This window comes from Nematolebias whitei, chromosome 13, assembly GCF_014905685.2.
Source record: "Nematolebias whitei isolate Nwh7 chromosome 13, NemWhi1, whole genome shotgun sequence".
NCBI classification, from domain to species: domain Eukaryota; kingdom Metazoa; phylum Chordata; class Actinopteri; order Cyprinodontiformes; family Rivulidae; genus Nematolebias; species Nematolebias whitei.
The window spans coordinates 8,060,625-8,078,845 of record NC_056510.1 but is presented as its reverse complement, the minus strand read 5'-3'; the positions used below and the strand labels follow the sequence as shown (position 1 = coordinate 8,078,845).

General features: G+C 40.3%; 1 protein-coding gene across 2 annotated transcripts in view; it reads left to right on the top strand.

The window, feature by feature from the left end:
- Positions 1 to 18,221, top strand: part of LOC119419509 (lanosterol synthase) — a 64,243-nt gene that overhangs the window by 45,347 nt on the left and 675 nt on the right. The window contains exons 4-20 of one of the 2 annotated variants that reach the window (XM_037686843.1): positions 665 to 786; positions 897 to 993; positions 1,218 to 1,353; positions 1,802 to 1,910; positions 3,068 to 3,186; positions 3,264 to 3,361; positions 6,034 to 6,061; positions 6,195 to 6,251; positions 6,326 to 6,397; positions 6,490 to 6,540; positions 10,315 to 10,464; positions 13,542 to 13,638; positions 15,792 to 15,897; positions 17,466 to 17,531; positions 17,609 to 17,689; positions 17,792 to 17,962; positions 18,080 to 18,166. The exons of the other annotated variant lie outside the window; for it this stretch is intronic. Coding sequence (XP_037542771.1) covers positions 665 to 786; positions 897 to 993; positions 1,218 to 1,353; positions 1,802 to 1,910; positions 3,068 to 3,186; positions 3,264 to 3,361; positions 6,034 to 6,061; positions 6,195 to 6,251; positions 6,326 to 6,397; positions 6,490 to 6,540; positions 10,315 to 10,464; positions 13,542 to 13,638; positions 15,792 to 15,897; positions 17,466 to 17,531; positions 17,609 to 17,689; positions 17,792 to 17,962; positions 18,080 to 18,166 — 1,647 coding nt within the window. The remainder of the gene's footprint in view (positions 1 to 664; positions 787 to 896; positions 994 to 1,217; positions 1,354 to 1,801; positions 1,911 to 3,067; positions 3,187 to 3,263; positions 3,362 to 6,033; positions 6,062 to 6,194; positions 6,252 to 6,325; positions 6,398 to 6,489; positions 6,541 to 10,314; positions 10,465 to 13,541; positions 13,639 to 15,791; positions 15,898 to 17,465; positions 17,532 to 17,608; positions 17,690 to 17,791; positions 17,963 to 18,079; positions 18,167 to 18,221) is intronic. 2 annotated transcript variants of the gene reach the window in all.

Here is an 18,221-nt window from a genome sequence, read left to right as displayed (position 1 = left end):
CCCAAATTCAGTATCTCCGAAAGTTAGAATATTGTGAAAACATTCAATAATGAAGACACCTGGTGCCACACTCTAATCAGCTACTTCATTCAAAACACTTACAAAGACCTTTAACTGGTCTCTCAGTCTAGTTCTGTAGGTTACTCAATCATGGGGAAGACTGCTGACTTGACAGTTGTCCAAAAGACGACCATTGACACGTTGCACAAGGAGGGCAAGACACAAAAGGACATTCAGTGCTTCCTATCATAAAGTGTGTCCTATGTTCATGTTTGTGCTGATGTTCAATGTTTTTATTCTGTTAGTGCTCAGTGTATATTTAGTTTATGTTTTTCTTAGTTCATATCTTAGATGTTATTACTGTTTTTCTTATACATTTTATTGATGGATGTAACTGGGACCCTGTGTACATAATTTCGCTCCACCACATGTACCACATGAGGTGCGAATGACAATAAAGAAACTCTGATGCTGACTCTGAAAGTAGCTATCTGGAGCAAGTCATTATTGACATGAGCTGCTTAAAATAACATTTTTCATGACCAGCCATAATTTGCCAAGATCCAAATGTGTTTTAAATGTGTTGCAGCCTGAAATATGTCTAGACTAATTTGGATGTTAGGATCTTAATAACATACTGATTGTATATTTGCGGATCCTTCAGGCATATTGAAGATATATCTACAGTGTTGGGAACGGCGCTGAATTACATCACAATGAGGCTCCTGGGAGTGGATGCTGATGACCCAGATTTGGTTCGTGCTCGAAACAACCTGCACAAAAAAGGTTTGAATAAAGTCATAATAAACTGTCAGCATGACAAACAGACAAATAGCAAGATGTCTGACATCCTTCCACTAGTTGTTAAAGCTTTCTTTATGATGATTTGTTTTTAGGTGGTGCAGTCGGGATTCCATCGTGGGGAAAATTCTGGCTCTCTGTCTTAAACGTCTACAGCTGGGATGGCTTTAATTCAGTATTTCCAGAAATTTGGTAAGCTCTAACAGCCTGTAATGTTGTCTTTTACTAGCTTTAAATAAAACAGAACTATTGAGAATCTCTGCTAATGTGTGAGAAAACAAGTATACAGTGCTGTGCAAAAGTCATAATCCATCCGGTCGAAGTGACAGATTGATGTTAGGTGTGTTCCCATCATCAATCAGTAGCACAGTCTGGAGATTCAGAGCTGATAGATGTATTTATTTTGTGTGCTTAAGGTTGCTTCCCAGCTGGATGCCAGTCCACCCATCAAAAATGTGGTGTTACTGTCGTCAGGTGTTCGGACCTATGAGCTACTGCTTTGCTGTCAGACTGACTGCAGAGGAAGACCCTCTGATTCTCAGCCTGAGACAGGTGCAAATCTCAGCATGAACCACATGAGGGAGCCATGCTTGCTGGCGATAATACAGTCTCAACTTTGTCAGTTGTAAATCAGACACACTGGCTTTGTTTAAAGATATAAATCCAGATTATTTACGTGATTTTTAAAAATACTTTCCAATAAACACTCCAGCATGGCTTTTTACATGGCCCTAGTCTAACTTAAATGAGATGTGTTGCTGCCATCAATTTCAAAGTTGTTGGGTTTTTATTTTATTTTAATTGTCCAATTTCCTAGAATAAATATTCACTACAATAAATTGTTATTATAATGTGAGTTTATGAGGTTGGCAAATCATTGCTCTCTGTTTTTATTCACATTTAATACAACTTGTTTATTATTAGATTTTAGTTTTGACTTTTTCTTTATAAATTATTTGATATCAAAGTTTTTTATAATTAGTTTCATGTTTGTATGCAGGAGCTGTACGTCCAGGACTACGCCACCATTAACTGGCCCGCTCAGAGGAACAATGTGGCAGCATGTGACCTGTATGTACCTCACAGCAAACTACTGAATGCTATCCTCTGTAAGTAAGCACAACTCAGTGTCAACAATAATCATCATTGCCACAGAAATGGTTATTTTGTTGTGTGATGTGACCTGTGGTGAGAGCAGGGAACAGGTGGAAGAGAACTTGAAGAGGTGGAGGAAAGCACTTGAAAGAAGAGGAATGAAAGTCAGCCATAGTACGACAGAATAGATGTGTGTGTGTAAATGAGAAGGAGACAGAGCAGTGAGGCTACAAGGATCAAAAGTCACAAAGGTGCAGGACTTCAAGTACTTGGGGTCCACTGTCCAGGAAAATGGGGAATGTAGTAAAGAGGTCAAAATGAGTGTCCAGGCAGGATGGAATGGATGGAGAAAATTTTCAGAAGTGATTTGCGACAAAAGGGTGTCAGCAAAGGTCAAACGAAAAGTTTATAAGACAGTTGTGAGACCAGCTATGTTGTATGGTCTGAAGACAGAAACATGGACAAAAAGACAAGAGACAGAACTGGAAATGGCAGAAATGAAGATGTTCAGGTTCTCCTTGGGAGGGACAATGATGGATGAGATTAGGGATGAGATCATCAGAGGTACAGCACAGGTTGAACAACTGGGAGAAAAAGTTAGAGAGGCCAAATTGAGATGGTTTGGACATGTCCAGAGGAGGGACAGTGGGTATATTAGAAGGATGTTAGAAATGCAGCTGCCCTGAAAAAGACAGAGAGGAAGGCCATAGAGGAGATACAGTAAATGGATGCAGTTAGAGGACATGGAGGTAGTTGGAGTGAGGACAGAGGATGCAGAGGACAGAGTGAGATGAAGGATGAGACCCCATGAAGAGGGAACAGTTGAAAAAAAGAAGTCACAGATATGTAACCACCAGATATTTAAAATGATACCTAGTACATTTAATGTACACAAAACCAAAGAACTCTTCAACCTTTTAGAATATTCAGACATCAAATTGACCATGGTCACCAAACATCCAAAGTCCTTATCAAAACGTTCAGAAAGTCTGGAAATGTTCTATTAAGACACCTTGTAAAGATTACAAGAAAGCCTGACTGCTTGAAAAATAAAACGGATTAAGTCTGGATCAAACTTCATTAAAGGACTGATGTTAAACTTTGGTTTCATGCAGTTACAAGCCTTCTCCCTGCAGCCACCCCTAACTTTGTGACTCCTGTACTCCGACAGTGGTGTTGAATGTTTATGAAGACTACCATAGCTCCACACTGAGAGAAATGGCTCTAAAAGAGATATACGAGCACATCAAGGCCGACGACCATTTCACCAACTACACCAACATTGGTTCGGTAAGATAAATTCACTTTCACAAGATTACAAAAACGTATTAATGTTGTATCTTTAATGCCTCTTCATTTTGGTATAGATCCCCAAGACCATGAACATGCTGGTTCGCTGGTATGTGGACGGACCCACCTCACCGGGTTTTCAGGGGCATTTATCCTGGATCCCTGACTACCTCTGGTCAGTCAGTCTTTAACAAAGATCAGCTTTAGCAAAACAAAACTCCTGCTCAATATGACATGTTAATATGTGCACATAAGAGATGTAAGGAATAAGTCATTTGCACCACGGATAATGAAATTGGAGCAGATGAAGCTTTGGGATTAAATCTAGATGAATCAATTTATGACAAGAACTGGTTTTGGATCAGCACATCAACATGAAAATACAGGATTGGTTTAAATGTTTATTGTAAACGAACTGCTTCTGGTCGAGGTTGGGGTCCTGGGGCCGGTCTGATCTGTCAAGACCGGCCCCAGTCTTGACAACCCTTCTTCAAACTTGAGTTTGAAGAAGGGTTGTTGATGGGTTCTGAGGTTTTCACCAACCTTCTGTCTTGATGGTTTGACTGGTGCTGTAGTCTCGCTGTTGCCGGTGACATCACTCAGGGAGAGTGAACTGCAACAGTGGAGCGGTCCAAGATTGTTGAGTCCAGAAGGTGGAATCCAGGTTCGTGCTCCAGTAGTCGTAGCAGGGTTCATGCAAAGAGAAGCAGAGAGGAGAAGCCAGAGCCAAAACGTGATCCAAAGAATAGTCGAGACAGAGTGCAGAGTGGTTAACATGGTCAGATAGGTAGACAAATCCAAAAGGGCCAAAAGGGCAAGGCGTCAAAAAACAGGCTGAGGTTCGTGGTCAAAGCAAGAGTCAAAACAGGGTATGCTGGATTTCTACTGCTTGAAAAGGTTTGAGAATCTGGCACTGAATGAGGGTAGACAGGGAGCTTAAGAAAGAAGGTGATCGGGTGCGATGGATGAAGACTGATTGCAGTGACAGTGCAGAGGGGATGTGGTGCAGAGTGACATGAGCAGAGTGAAAAGAGATGAATGAACTTGGGGAGAAAACATAACATGAAAACAACAGTGTGGCATAAAAATGGGTCAAAAACATGACAGTTTATTATATATTTCCACCAATGAAATCCTATTTCTTTAGTTATTAGATGAAAAGTCTGAACGCAAGTTTGTTTCTACAAAAATCCACATCAGTGGGAAGTAAATTTCTCCCACAAGATCACTCACAGCAGACAGCACACTGTCCCCGACACATTCAGAAAACTCTCCTGTGTCAATTCTCCGGAATTCAGTTCAGTTTTTTTAAACAACAATAATTCACAACAACCATCCGACCAGGGCACTATACACAGAGTTCATAACATAAATCCAATTCCAGTCCAGTTAGTTAATTCAGTCCAGTTACAATACAACACAATTAGCTTCAGTGCATTGCAAAACCATGAATTAGTAAAAGAGGTGTTAATTCAGGGAAAGCAGAAGGTTGCATCATCATTTTGTCGAAGTCTTCCTTTAATTCAATTAATTTTTTTATATAGTGCCAAATCACAACAAAGTTGTCTCAGGGCACTTTACAGGAACATTTGCATACATGAAAGCCAGTTAGTAAAGTTCTCTATCTAAGGAATCCAGTAGACAAGTTGAATCTTGGCTTTGTTGCAGTCTCCCATCCTGAGCAAGCACAGTGGCAACAGTGGAAAGGAAAAACTCCTTCCTGAGCAGATTGTTGACGACAGTGGAAAGAGACACTTTTCTTTTAAAATCAAGAAACCTCAAACAAAACCAGAACCAGTATGAGAACTTCTCGACCAGCTGGGGTTTGAGAGGGCAGAAAAGACACGCAGAGGGAATGGTCCAGGAGGTGTAGTTTCTATGGGAAGAAAAAAAAAAGTTAATAATAGAAATAATTACAAACATGAAAAGAAGAGTGAGTAAAAACAGCAGCAGAGTGAGATGTGGTCACTTTAACTTCCAGCAGTCTTAGCCTATAGCTGCAGAACTAAGGGATAGCTTAGCAAACCAAAGTCAACCCAAACTATAAGATTTATCAAAAAGGAAAAGTTTTAAGCTTAGTCTTAAAAGTTGACAGAGTATCAGCCTCACAGACAGAAACCGGAATTTGGTTCAATAAGAGAGGAGCCCGAGAACTGAAAGCTATGTCTCCAATTTTAGAAACTCTAGGAACCACAAGTAAATCTGCAGTCTGAGAGCAAATTGTAGAAAGTGCTAGATTCATGTAAAAATTCAGTGTAAACATTGGGCTCTGAATGACTTTTCTGAAATTTGTAGAAGAAGCAGAATTACCTAAAACTAACCAAAGCTAATAGGTACAAAATGTTAGCTAAAAGTATCAAAATGCTAAATAAAAGTATCAATACACTAGAATAAAGTTAAAAGAAGTAGTCGACTCTATATAAAAAAAAGAAACTGTCCAGATGACCTGACTGAGAATTATTGGATTTGATACCTGGATGATTGAGCATGAACTTTGTTGCCTTGAACCACTTTGGCTGTGACTGTCTGGAAGGATTCAACGGGGGGACAAGACGGCCCCCAGAAACCATCTTAGCTCCAGCAACCTGGTTGGTCCACTTAAGGAGTTTACTGCTTGGTGGGGAAACAGTTTACTGGAACTCCTCAGACTGATGAAGCCTTCCGGAAAGAGGACGAAATGTCTCTATATAAAACAAGAAACTGTCTATATCACGTATTTGCTTTGGGTCATATCACCCAACTCTACCATCAGTTGGAGTCAAATTCTTTGAGAATCCTTGTCATTAGCCAAATCTGTAAAAACATTTTTAAAGTTGCTAAACTAACTGTAAGGTTTCTGTATTCCAGGATGGGGTTGGATGGCATGAAAATGCAGGTAGACATGTAATTCTAATTGTATTACTGCACTATAAATATTTAAAATAAAGTTAGTACCCCTTTATAGTACTACTTAATTTAAATATTTTGTTCTTCAATACAAGTTTTTTGTTGTATTTTCCCCCACACAGTCAACAAACGGGTGTCAGCTCTGGGAAACTAGTTTTATTGTTCAGGCTTTTCTTGAGGTAACGATACAATGGACACTTGTGTTATAGTGTTTCTATTGTTCAAATAGTTTCTGAAGCTATATATTTTCCAGGCTGGAGCTCAGAATGACCCCAAACTGGTTGAGTGTCTTTGTAAGGCTCATGATTTTTTCAAACTCTCACAGGTAAAGCAAACACTTAAAAGCCATGCTACAGAGCATGAACATCCGGAACCTTCAAAAATGATTTCTGATGACTCATTACTTCTTTCGCTCAGATACCTGAGAATCCTCCTGATTATCAGAAACACTACAGACAGATGAACAAGGTAAGACCAACCTCACTTTTTATGCACTACACACTAATTATCACCCTTCTCTAAAGCTAAAAGGGCTGTTTTTGATGTGTCTGCTTGTTAGCAAAATATCTAATGAATCACCAGTGTTGGGAAGTAACAAAGTATGTGTTGAGGATGACTCAATTCAATTCAATTCAGTTTATATATAAAGCACCAAGTCACAACATAAGTCATCTCAGGGCACTGAAGAGAAAGATTCATTTATTAAAATAATTAACATTATTTATCTGAGGAGCAGACTGCTTTGAATTTAACTCCATCACAGAACCCTCATCTTGAGCGAGCATGAAGGCAAGAGTGGAAAGGAAAAACTCCCTCGTGAGGAAGAAACCTTTAGAAGAAATAAACAAGAGGCCATCTGCTTGGACCAGCTGGGTTTGATAGGAACAGATACACAATGGCAGGTCGAGAATTACATATTAAGACAGAAATAGTATCATATGAAAACTATTCAATTTTAATAATTCATTTAAGATAACGAGATCAATTTGTCCTCCAGCAGTCTAATCCTATGGCAGCATATACAAGCCAACCCTAACTACAGGATTTATCAAAAAGGAAAGTCTTAAGCCCAGTCTTAAAACTGGACAATGTGTCAGCCTCATGTACAGAAACTGGAAGATGGATCCACAAGAGAGGAGCCTGATAACTGAAAGATCTTCCTCTCATTTTGCTTTTCAAAACTCTAGGAACTGCAAGTAAGCCTGCAGTCTGAGAGCAAAGTGTTCTGTTGGGAAAATATGGAACAATAAGATCTGTAATATAAGATGGAGCTAGGTTGTTGAGAGCTTTGTAGGTCAGAAGTAAGATTTTTAATTCAATTCTGAATTTGACAGGGAGCCAATGGATTTTGGAATTCTTACATGAAAACCATTTTTGAAAATCTTAATGACAAAATCTTGTAATCAACAAATCCCTCAGCGACATTGTACGTTAGATGACAGATTTTAAATTAATTTCTGGACTTGACAGGGAGCCAGTGGAGAGAAGCTAAAACTGGAGAGATATGATCTTTTCTACTAACTCCAGTTAAGACTCTGGCAGCAGCATTCTGGATCAACTGAAGACTTTTTAAAATAAGTTTTTGGACATCCAGATAATAAACCATTGTAATTGTCCAGTCTAGACGTGACAAATGCATGAACCAGTTTTTCTGAATCATTTTTAGATAAGATGTTTCTAATTTTAGTAAATATTACGCAGGTAGAAGAAGGTGGTTCTAGTAACGTTTTTAATGTGGGGGATAAAAGACATGTCCTGATCAAAAATAACACCAAGATTATTAACATTAGAACTGGAGGACAGATTAATGCCATCTAAGGAGGGAGAAAGACTGAAAAATTCATTCCTAAGTTACTCAGGTTCAAAAACCAAAACCTCAGTCTTGTCTATATTCAAAAGCAGAAAATTTAGGGTCATCCAGGTTTTTATGTCTTTAAGTCATGCTTGTAGGCTAAGTAGCTGATTGGATTCATTGGGTTTCATGGACAAATATAACTGTGAATCATCAGCATAACAATGAAAATTTATCCCATGCTGTTTAATAACTTGGCAGCGCGGTGGCGCAACTGGTAGAGCTGCTACCTCTCAGCGAGCAGGTTACCCTGTTTCAACTCCCAGTCCGGGTGCCTTTCTGGGTGGAGTTTGCATGTTCGCTCCGTGCATGCGTGGGTTTTCTTCGGGTACTCCGGTTTCCTCCCACAGACAGAAAACATGCATTTTAGGCTGATTGGTAACTCTAAATTGTCCCTAGGTGTGAGTGAGAGAGTGAATGGCTGTTTGTCTCGTTTGTCTCTATGTGGCCCTGTGATGGACTTGCGACCTGTCCAGTGTGTACCCCGCCTCTCGCACAGTGATAGCTGGATATGGGCACCGGTTACCTCCGCAAACCAAAATAGAAGAAGCGGGTAAAGATGATGGATGGATGGATGGATGGATGGATGGATGGATGGATGGATGGACGGACGGACGGACGGACGGACGGACGGACGGACGGACGGACGGACGGACGGACGGACGGACGGATGGATGGACGGACAGATGTTTAATAACATTACCTAATGGAAGCATATATAAGATAAAAAATATTGGTCCAAGCACTGAACCCTGAGGAACTCCATGACTAACTTTGGTGTATGATGAAAATTAATTATTTACATTTACAAATTGAAACCCATCAGATAAATCTGATTTAAACCATTTTAGAGCCATTCCTGTAATTCCAACATCATATTCAAGCCTCTGTAGTAAAATATTGTGATCAACTGTATCAAATGCAGCACTGAGGTCTAACAGGACCAGTGTAGACACCTGTCCATTGTCAGAGGCCATCAGAATATCATTAGTAACTTTCCCCAGTGCAGATTCAGTGCTATGGTGAGTTCTAAACCCTGACTGAAACTCTTCAAACAGATTACTTCTTTGTAGATGTTCACGCAACTGACTAGCAACTATTTTCTCTAGAATTTTTGAGATGAAAGTTGGATTAGATATAGTCTATATAATTGGCTAGGATTCCTGAGTCAAGGTTATGTTTCTTAAGTAAAGGTTTAATTACAGCAATCTTAAAGCTTGTTGCTACGCAACCCTTTATTAGAAACAAATTAAGCAGATCCAAGAAGTGGTTTTAATTAAGGGAAATACGTCTTTAAATCGTCTGGCTGGGATGGGATCTAGCAGACATGTGGTAAATGGACTGTACTTTTATAGCGCCTTTCTACCTTATCAAGACAATCAAAGCACTTACAATACAATCTGTGCCCTCATTGCACTCTACCATATCGCTACAAAGCTAATTGAACAAATCATTCTAAAGAGACTAACCAGAGTTTTATCACATTCATACACCGATGGGACACACATCAAAGGCAATGAGGGGTTCAGTGTCTTGCCCAGAGACATTTTGGCATATGACTGCTGGTGGATTTGAACCCCCAACTCTTGCATTGAAGGACGACTGCTCTAACCACTAAGCCACAGTTGCCCCATGTGGATGGTTTGGATGAAGCTATTATTTTTGACAATTCAGAAAGCTCAACAGGACAAAAACAGTCCAAACACAAATCAGGTACAACATTTTTAAAGTTGTCTAATCTGACACAGAACCAGAGACTCCCAGCTACTACAACAACAAATGCTAGCTCAATATCTGTATGACTGAGTTATGGGCATATTTCTGTTTGCTAATGTTAATTAGTTGTGGCGGCCATCTTGAATCAAGTTGACTCTAAAAGTGATGTTTTTCCACTGATTAATTTCTGAACATTTCCTTAAAATCCGTCCTCTGGTTCATGAAATATTTTGCTAACAGAAACATGTGCAGACACAGGTAACTACATAAGCCCCAGCCACCATGAAAGGCAGATAATAAATTAAAGACAAATTGAGTGAATGAAGCACATTTCTCTTTATTTTGTTTATATACTGCCTTAGAGTCCTGTCATTGGCTCAGATTTGACAATAAATGTGTATACTTTTTATTAAAATACCAATGATTAAAAAAAATACATAAACACATGTTTTGGAGTAACAAAAAATTAGAAAAAGAAAAAAATTCAGTCCAATTTTTTTTTGCCATTCATAGATTTATTCGTTTACATTTATACTTATTTGTATCATTTGTTAGTCCTGCATATTCTATTATTCCTGATCTTTGGTTGCCGGAACAATTCTTATTATTATTATTATTTTAAATAGCTGTTCTGCATTTACAGCTCATGCACTGTGTGTTTCTGTGTGTGTTAGGGTGGTTTCCCGTTGACTAATCGTCACTTTAACTGGATCGTGTCTGACTGCACAGGAGAAGGCCTGAAGTCCGTGATGCTCCTGGAGGAGCTCTGTCCCTCCATCGAACAGCCGTTCAGCTCTGATCGTCTCTTTGATGCTGTCAATGTGGTCAGTTACCAGAACCGTGCACCCATTCACTCAGCTTTTTGGTTTTTGAAGGTCCATCAACTGTAATTGGTTTTAGTGATGATAGCTCACTAAAAGTATCCCAATTGTGCTTTAATGCTCTGTTCATCTTTTTTTCTTTTTTTTTTTTTGCAATCTACTTCTAAACACATTGCAATACTTCAGCCCTTCACAAATAAAGACATTCAGTTCATTCAGGAGATGCTTTGACTTTTGGTCTTCTGCTACCTTTAGCTAACCTTTAGCTACTTGTAGCTACTGTTCTGCAACTTTTAGTGTCTAGCCAACAATTTGCTATCTTTAGCTTCTAAAGTATCTTTTCAATACTTTTAGCTAGACTTTTACAAATTTAGATTGAATTGTGTTTTTAGCTTATAGCTAGCCTGTTGTTACTTTTAGTATTTTCCATTTGCTGCTTTTAACTAGCATTTTGTTAGTCTTTTGCTAGTTTTTGCTGGCTCTTTTCTATTTTTAGATGGTGTTTAGCTTCCTTTAGCTTTTTCAACAAAGTGTTTTTGATTTTTTTCATTTTTAAACATACAACAAAAAAGAACATAGAACAATGCCCCACTCCCCACCCCTTCCCTCCCGCACCGCATCAGTCAAATGTACACAAACAAATTAAACAGGCATTGACCTACTTTCCACATACAATACAAAGGGTAGCCAAGTGTCCCAAAATCTTTTACAGAACCCTTCAGGTATATCTTATTTTCTCCAAATGGATATGATACACCTCTCATACAATGTACATATGCTGGGGGTGTGGGTCCTCCCAATTGCTCAATATTAGCCTGCTGGCCAGAAGAGAGCCAAAGGCAATCACATCCTCACATTTGCTGAAGAATGTATCCACAGGGACCACCCCAAACAGTGAAATGAATGGTGATGGGTGTGCAGTTTTGCCACATATTCCACAGAAGGTGTCAAAGGCAAATTGTCAAAAAGCCTGCAGTTTGGGGTCTTCTTTTAGCTGGGGTTTAACTACCTGTAGTTCTTATCGAGCTCTTTGCTAATTTTAGCATTTAGATAGTTGTCTTCATTTAGTTTTGCCAACTATGTTTTAACATTTTGGGTAAGTTTCAGCAAAGTTATTCATTACTCAGAATTGACACTGGAATTTTACAAAAAAAAATAGAAATTATTTAGTAACTGGTTTGTTCAAATTTTCATCTCCTTTCTTGTTGCGCAACTTTAAATTAAAACGTGTTAATTATACACCAAAATATGCAGCTGCATCAGAAAGTTTGCCATGACTAAGCTGCACAACAAAGATAAAACTTCATCCATCCATCCATTATTTTCTACTTGATCCAGTAGATACAACTTGCAAAATAAAATGCAAGATAAATAACTAAATTTGGATAAAAATCACTGGATGTAAATATACAGCTGAGTAACATTTAGAACCAGTCCGGCTCAAAATAGCCAAAATACGTGAAGTACCTGTACATAAGCTCTGGGTCTGAAGACTGTCAAGTCAATTCAATTCAATTCAAAAATACTTTATAAATCCCAAAGGGAAATTGTTGCTGTAACTCCTTATCAGAGTCAGAGACAGAGATTCTTTATTGTCATTCGAAATTATGTACACAGGGTCCCAGTATCCGCATTTCATTAAGAGATGTTATAGATACTGATGGCTGTAGACAGGAAGGATCTCTTGTAAAGGTCCATCCCACAGTGGATCCTAAGAAACTGGTTGCAGATGCCGTCTGATCCATCCACCCAGACTCGGCTGGCCTCTCGGTTCCCCCGGGCTGTAGGACCGCCCGAATGCCAGGCAGAACTCCTCCCAGAACGATGGCCACTCCTCCCAGCAGTCTGCCGAGCTCCTCGTCGCTGCGGACAGCCAACTGTAGGTGCTGAGGGACAATCCTGTCCTTCCGCTGTCGTGAGCCGTGCTTTCTGCTAGTTCCAGGATCTCAGTGGTCAGGCAATCGAGCACAGCTGGCAGGTAGATGAGAATGCGTCCACAGAACATCCTTTCAACCCATTTGAGATTTGGGTCTGTAGTTGAGATATTATTTGAGCTTTTGAGATGTTAATCAGCTGCTGTTGGTTGTAGAAAACTGCCTTGTTGCCATGGTTGTGCATCATAACAAATGTCCAAAACTAAAAAAGTTTCAGTAAAAATCCTTCCAGCTACACAGCATCCGATACCAGAGGAAACAATCATCCAAAAAAAATGTGATTTACATCCAGAAAACCAGGAATTAACATTTTCAAAAGTAAAAACTCTGAATGAAAGTAACAGAGCTGCTCCAACATGCAGCCACCTTGAGCGGGGCCGTTCTAGAACTCACGGTTCAGAAAAAATGCTATTTGCCTAAAACCGGTTTGTTAAACGCTCGGCACATAAAAACAACAGCAGACACTGAATTTTAGCTTTTCCATCACGTCTGTTAATGCCTGTGGTAGCTTGAGGGGCTGCAGTTTTGTGATCCTAAGGTTGTAGGTTTGAGCCCAGGTTGTGTCAGGAAGGGCATCAGGCGTAAAACAAATTGGCAAATGTTTCAGGCAAGTTTGCTTGCTGTTGTTAACGTTATTCAAAGGTCTGAAGCAGGCTCTGAAACAAATGTGCACAGTATTACTGCAGGTTTATTGTACAGATAAGTGGAAATCACAAACTCGCATGATGTCTGCCCCTTTCACCTGAACAGCCACCCTGTTAACAGCGTGCACCACATTTTTCTTCAGAAACTGGTCACACCCCTTGGTGTCGTCATCTCCGCTCATAGGACAGCCTACTCTTACCACGTGACCAGCCTCTGAGCCAATAATACTTCCATCATTGATGTGAACAATCAAGTGTCAGGCTTGTTGCAGAGTGCAGACGTGTAACTAAAACTCCTTCCTACCGGAAACAAAAACCCGGAAATAAAGGTTCTGCATCGGTTTAATATGCATTTATACTGCAGACCTAGGTGTACACAACTTTCAGTAACATAACAAAATATAATACTGATAGAAATATATTTCAGTGTGGATACTTCTGAAGAAGGGAACAACTGAAAGAAACTTACTTTTACCATCATGTGTCTGTTGTTGTTCTTCAGCTGCTGAGCATGAGAAACAAAGATGGTGGATTTGCAACATATGAAACTACAAGAGGAGGAGATTTCCTGGAGTGGCTCAACCCATGTGAGATATTTAGTAAGTCTCTTGCAGACTTCATTTCAAAACCTTCACTGTGAGGTTTAGTCCTAAACCACAACTTTTTTTTTTTTTTAAACATGACATTCTTTTTTTTTTATGTCAATAAACTGCAGTATTATCATGTTCAAAATGCTGGGTTAAAATGGAAAATTTATTTACTGCTACCATTGTGAGAATGAAAATCAGCACCTCCAAATCTGAGGCCGTGGTCCTCAGTCAGTAAAGGATGGATTGCTCTCTATGGGTCAAGGGTGAGGTTCTGCCTCAAGTGGAGGAGTTCAAGTATCTTGGAGTTTTGTTCTCTCTTTTTTTTTTTACTTGCTCTCAACAAAGATGGACACATTATTTCCCACTCCTATCTCCCTCCTGTTTTTGCTCTTATCCTGTGAATCTCAGACCCTCTCTTTACACATCTTCTGAATCATAAATTATTATGTATCTGGTCAGCTGGTCTATCAATGCAATTGATAAAATTTTCTTGATGAGAAGACGGGATGAAGGAGAACCCAGATGCACCTGAAGGGACACACACACAGCTGGATATATCATGGAATTCCTGGGGTGAATGGAAGATGGTGTGCCTGTCTGTATTGCCCATTCAGGAAGTTGAAGACGTATACATAATTGGATTTATGATAACAGGGTTTCTGTTTTTTGGAATCGGTGGGTACCTGGGATATCGGCAAATTACGAAAACGTTGGCAACAGTTTTGACAATGGTGAGGCTACCTGCCTTATATGAAGGATTACACCGTGCTTTGAGCGCTCAGACTCAGATGCTTTGTGAGCTAAACCATAAGCTGGATATGATTTCTGAGAATCGCAGGACACTTGCGACTCCTAGAACTCGCTGGCATGAAGGAATCAACCTTGGAGAAGGCTACAAGCATGGACCGGCGGATTGACCATGAATCTGGTTGTTTGGATTCGCCATTGAGTGTACCAACAGAAACTATGAACACAGAAAGGAAATCAGTTGTCGGCCTGTCTCAAAACAATTGTTGTTTATCTGAAACTGACTCTCCCATTTGGCCTTGGATAGGCCAACTTATCTCAAATTACTCCTGTAGGATATGTAAATCATGAAGCTCTGCTGCTCTGCCCCCCACTCCCTGCCCCCCGAGAACATCTGTTGTCCCTTATCAGAGCTGAATCGACTGATAGACATTGTGCCATCTTTATCAGGACTATGGAACCTTCTGGTTGTGTTCACGGACAATCTCACTGCCTTTGTTGGCTTCCTTCCACCCTGCAAAATGTATTACTGTATATTTATCTATGTTCCTTTGTGCTGTGGTAGTTTCTTTGTCACCTTACATTGTGCCGTGTGTGTCAAGGACACATTGTGAGAGATATTTTTTAATACCTTCTTTCCTAATGTTTTATTCCCTTTTCTTATCTAAATGATAAGGACAGCGCTTCACACAAAGCTGCAGCCTCCATGCACTTCCGTCTACCCTTGTTGGATGGCTGCACTGGAATGTATTTTTGCTGTGCTTCACTGTGCAATGACAATAAAGTTGATTCTGATTCTGACAAGTGAGGAAAGAATGGAACGTGAGATTGACAGACAGATTGGTGCAGTGTCTGCAATATTGAGGACTCTGTGCCAGTCTGTTGTGGTGAAGATGGAGCTGAGCTGTTTACCGGTCAGTCTACGTTCCTACCCTCACCTATGGTCACAAGCTCTGGGTAGTGACTGAAAGAATGAGTCATGAATACAGATGACTGAAATGAGTTTCCTCCGCAATGTAGTTGGACGCTCCCTTAGAGATAGCGTGAGAAGTTCAGTTATCCAGGAGAGACTCGGAGTAGAACCACTGCTCCTCCACATCGAGAGGAGCCAGCTGAGGTGGTTTGAGCATCTGGCAAGAATGCTCCTTGGGCGTCTCCATAGGGAGGTGCATCGGGCATTTCCGACTAGGAGGAGACCCCGGGGAAGACCCAGGACACACTGGAGAGACTGCGTCTCTCTGTTGGCCTGGAAACACTTTGGTGTACGCCCGAAAGAGCTGGAAGAGGTGGCTGTGGAAAGAGAATTCTTGGCCTCCCTGTTCAAGCTTCTGCCCCTGAGACCTGACTTCAGAACAAGCGGAAGATGACAGATGGATTGATGGATGGATAATATCACTGTTTTCTGTCTTCAATAGGTGACACGATGATAGACCATACATTCGTGGAGTGTACCTCATCAGTGATGCAGGCTTTGAGGCTCTTCCAGAAGGCCTATCCTGGTCACCGCACCGAAGAGATAAGGTACACGAGTACAGGACAGTGGAAAAGTCCTGATTATTAGCGAGGAACTTTACTACATTACCAGGTGAAACAATCAGGTTTACATGAATGTCTTTTAGCTTTCAGTTTAACAAAGGTGTACAAAGAGGCATGCATTTAGTTGATATACAACTGAATTTTGCAAAATAAAAATATGTTAGTTGTACAGAGACTGGAAAAAGGAAAAAAAAAATCTAGTCATGTGTTTACCTAGTTACAAAAGAACAGATTTCATCAGTTCAGAAGTGAGTAAAGAAAAAACTAAAATTTAAAGAGGGACCAAGCAACTCCAATAACTTCCAATGTCCAAAATTTAGGCCAAAATGTTAGTTTCCTTTGGGGCCCTGCCATTTAATGTTTTTATCCAAGGAATACTAGACATTAATTTGTGTTTGTTTCATTTTTTCCACTTATCGCAGACCTATGGATCATTCAGATGTGAAAATACTTCTAAATTGAAAAACTGAGCAAATCTTGTGATTTTTAGATGTTTTATACCAGCAGCCTGTCACAAGAATACAATTTGTTTCTTTTTACCTTTATTTCAATCTTTAAAAAAAAAATCCTGACGATAGCAGTTTGAAAATCCAGTACCTTAACAAAAGCTTACTTTTTTTAAATGTCCAAAGACCTTCAAATTAGAACAACAACAAAAAAGCAGCCAATACTCAAACAGTGAAAGACAGCTGATGTTCTCAAACCTGAATACAAAGTTTTTTGCATTGAGGGGGGCATTTTATACCTATATTGTATTATATTTATATTTTTGCTCTTTTTGGGTGTAACTAGGACCCCAAGTACACAATTTTGCTCCACCTCGTGTACCACATGTGATGCGAATGACAATAAAAAACCTTGAACTTACCGGTAATTTTTAGGTTGGCAGGGTGGCGCAGTTTGGAAGAGCTGCCGCCTCTCAGCAAGATGGTCGTCGGATCGAGTCTGGGCCTGTGTCCCATTTTGGGTAGAGTTTGCATGTTCTCTTCGTGCATGCGTGGGTTTTCTTGGGGTACTCCGGTTTCAACCCACAGACCAAAAAACATGCATGTTAGGCTGATTGGTAACTCTAAATTGTCCCTTGGCATGAATGAAAGAGTGAATGGTTCTTTGTCTCATTTGTCTATGTGTTCCTGTGATGGACTGGAGACTTGTCCAGGGTATCCTCCACCTCTGGCACAGTGACTACTGGACAGTGATTCTTGTGACTTGAAAAGGAAGAAGCTGGTAAAAAATGATGGATGGATGGATGGATGGATGGATGGATGGATGGATGGATGGATGGATGGATGGATGGATGGATGGATGGGACCTTTTTTCATATATAAATTGTCAATACTAGAATCACCAATGCAACAGAGAGGCAGTCTTTTCAAATGTATGCTGATAACAGGCCAGATGGTGCCTCTCCTGTTTAAAACAGAGGACATGGCATACGAAGCATCCGAAAGGGTTCTGACCACACAACAGTTTTCTGTTTTGCTTATTGATGCCCAGAACAGAACCAGTCTCTGACTTCTTACATTTTAAGAAACCAATTATTTCCTCTTCAGATCCACTCTGAGAGAAGGTCTGGAGTTCTGCAGGAGGAAGCAGAGACCTGATGGATCCTGGGAAGGGTGAGCCTGGACTTGGTGTTTTACCACCCGATAACTAACTAGCAGGTCTCACTCAGTCTGGTTCTGCTTGTCCTCAGGTCCTGGGGAGTGTGTTTCACGTATGGAACCTGGTTTGGCCTCGAAGCCTTCGCCTGCATGGATCACACTTATGAGAACGAGTAAGAAGACCGAAGAACGTGTTCAATAACAGCCAGTTCTCCTGAACAAATCAGGACTTCACCTGCAGAGCAGAATGAGTCTGATGCTTCCTCTGTAATCAGGGAGGTGCCTAACGAGGTGCAGAAGGCTTGTCAGTTCCTGCTGGACCGACAGATGTCAGACGGAGGCTGGGGGGAGGACTTTGAGTCGTGTAAGCAGCGGCGCTACGTCCAGAGTAGCACTGCTCAGATCCACAACACCTCCTGGGCTTTGCTAGGACTCATGGCTGTCAGGTGAAGCTTTGGGGTGTTTACCAACACATGCTTTCTTTCACACTTTGTCCAGGGTGCGTTTTGGTCGGGAGTTGTTATGATATTCTGAAGAAAATAAAAAATTATTTTGTTTAACAGACATCCTGACCAGCAGGCTATTGAGAGAGGAGTTCAGTTTTTTATTGATGAGCAACTGCTCAATGGAGACTGGCCACAGGTGAGTTTGTTACACATCTTTTACTCTGAATACACTTGTTTTCCTTTGCAAATAATAAAGTTA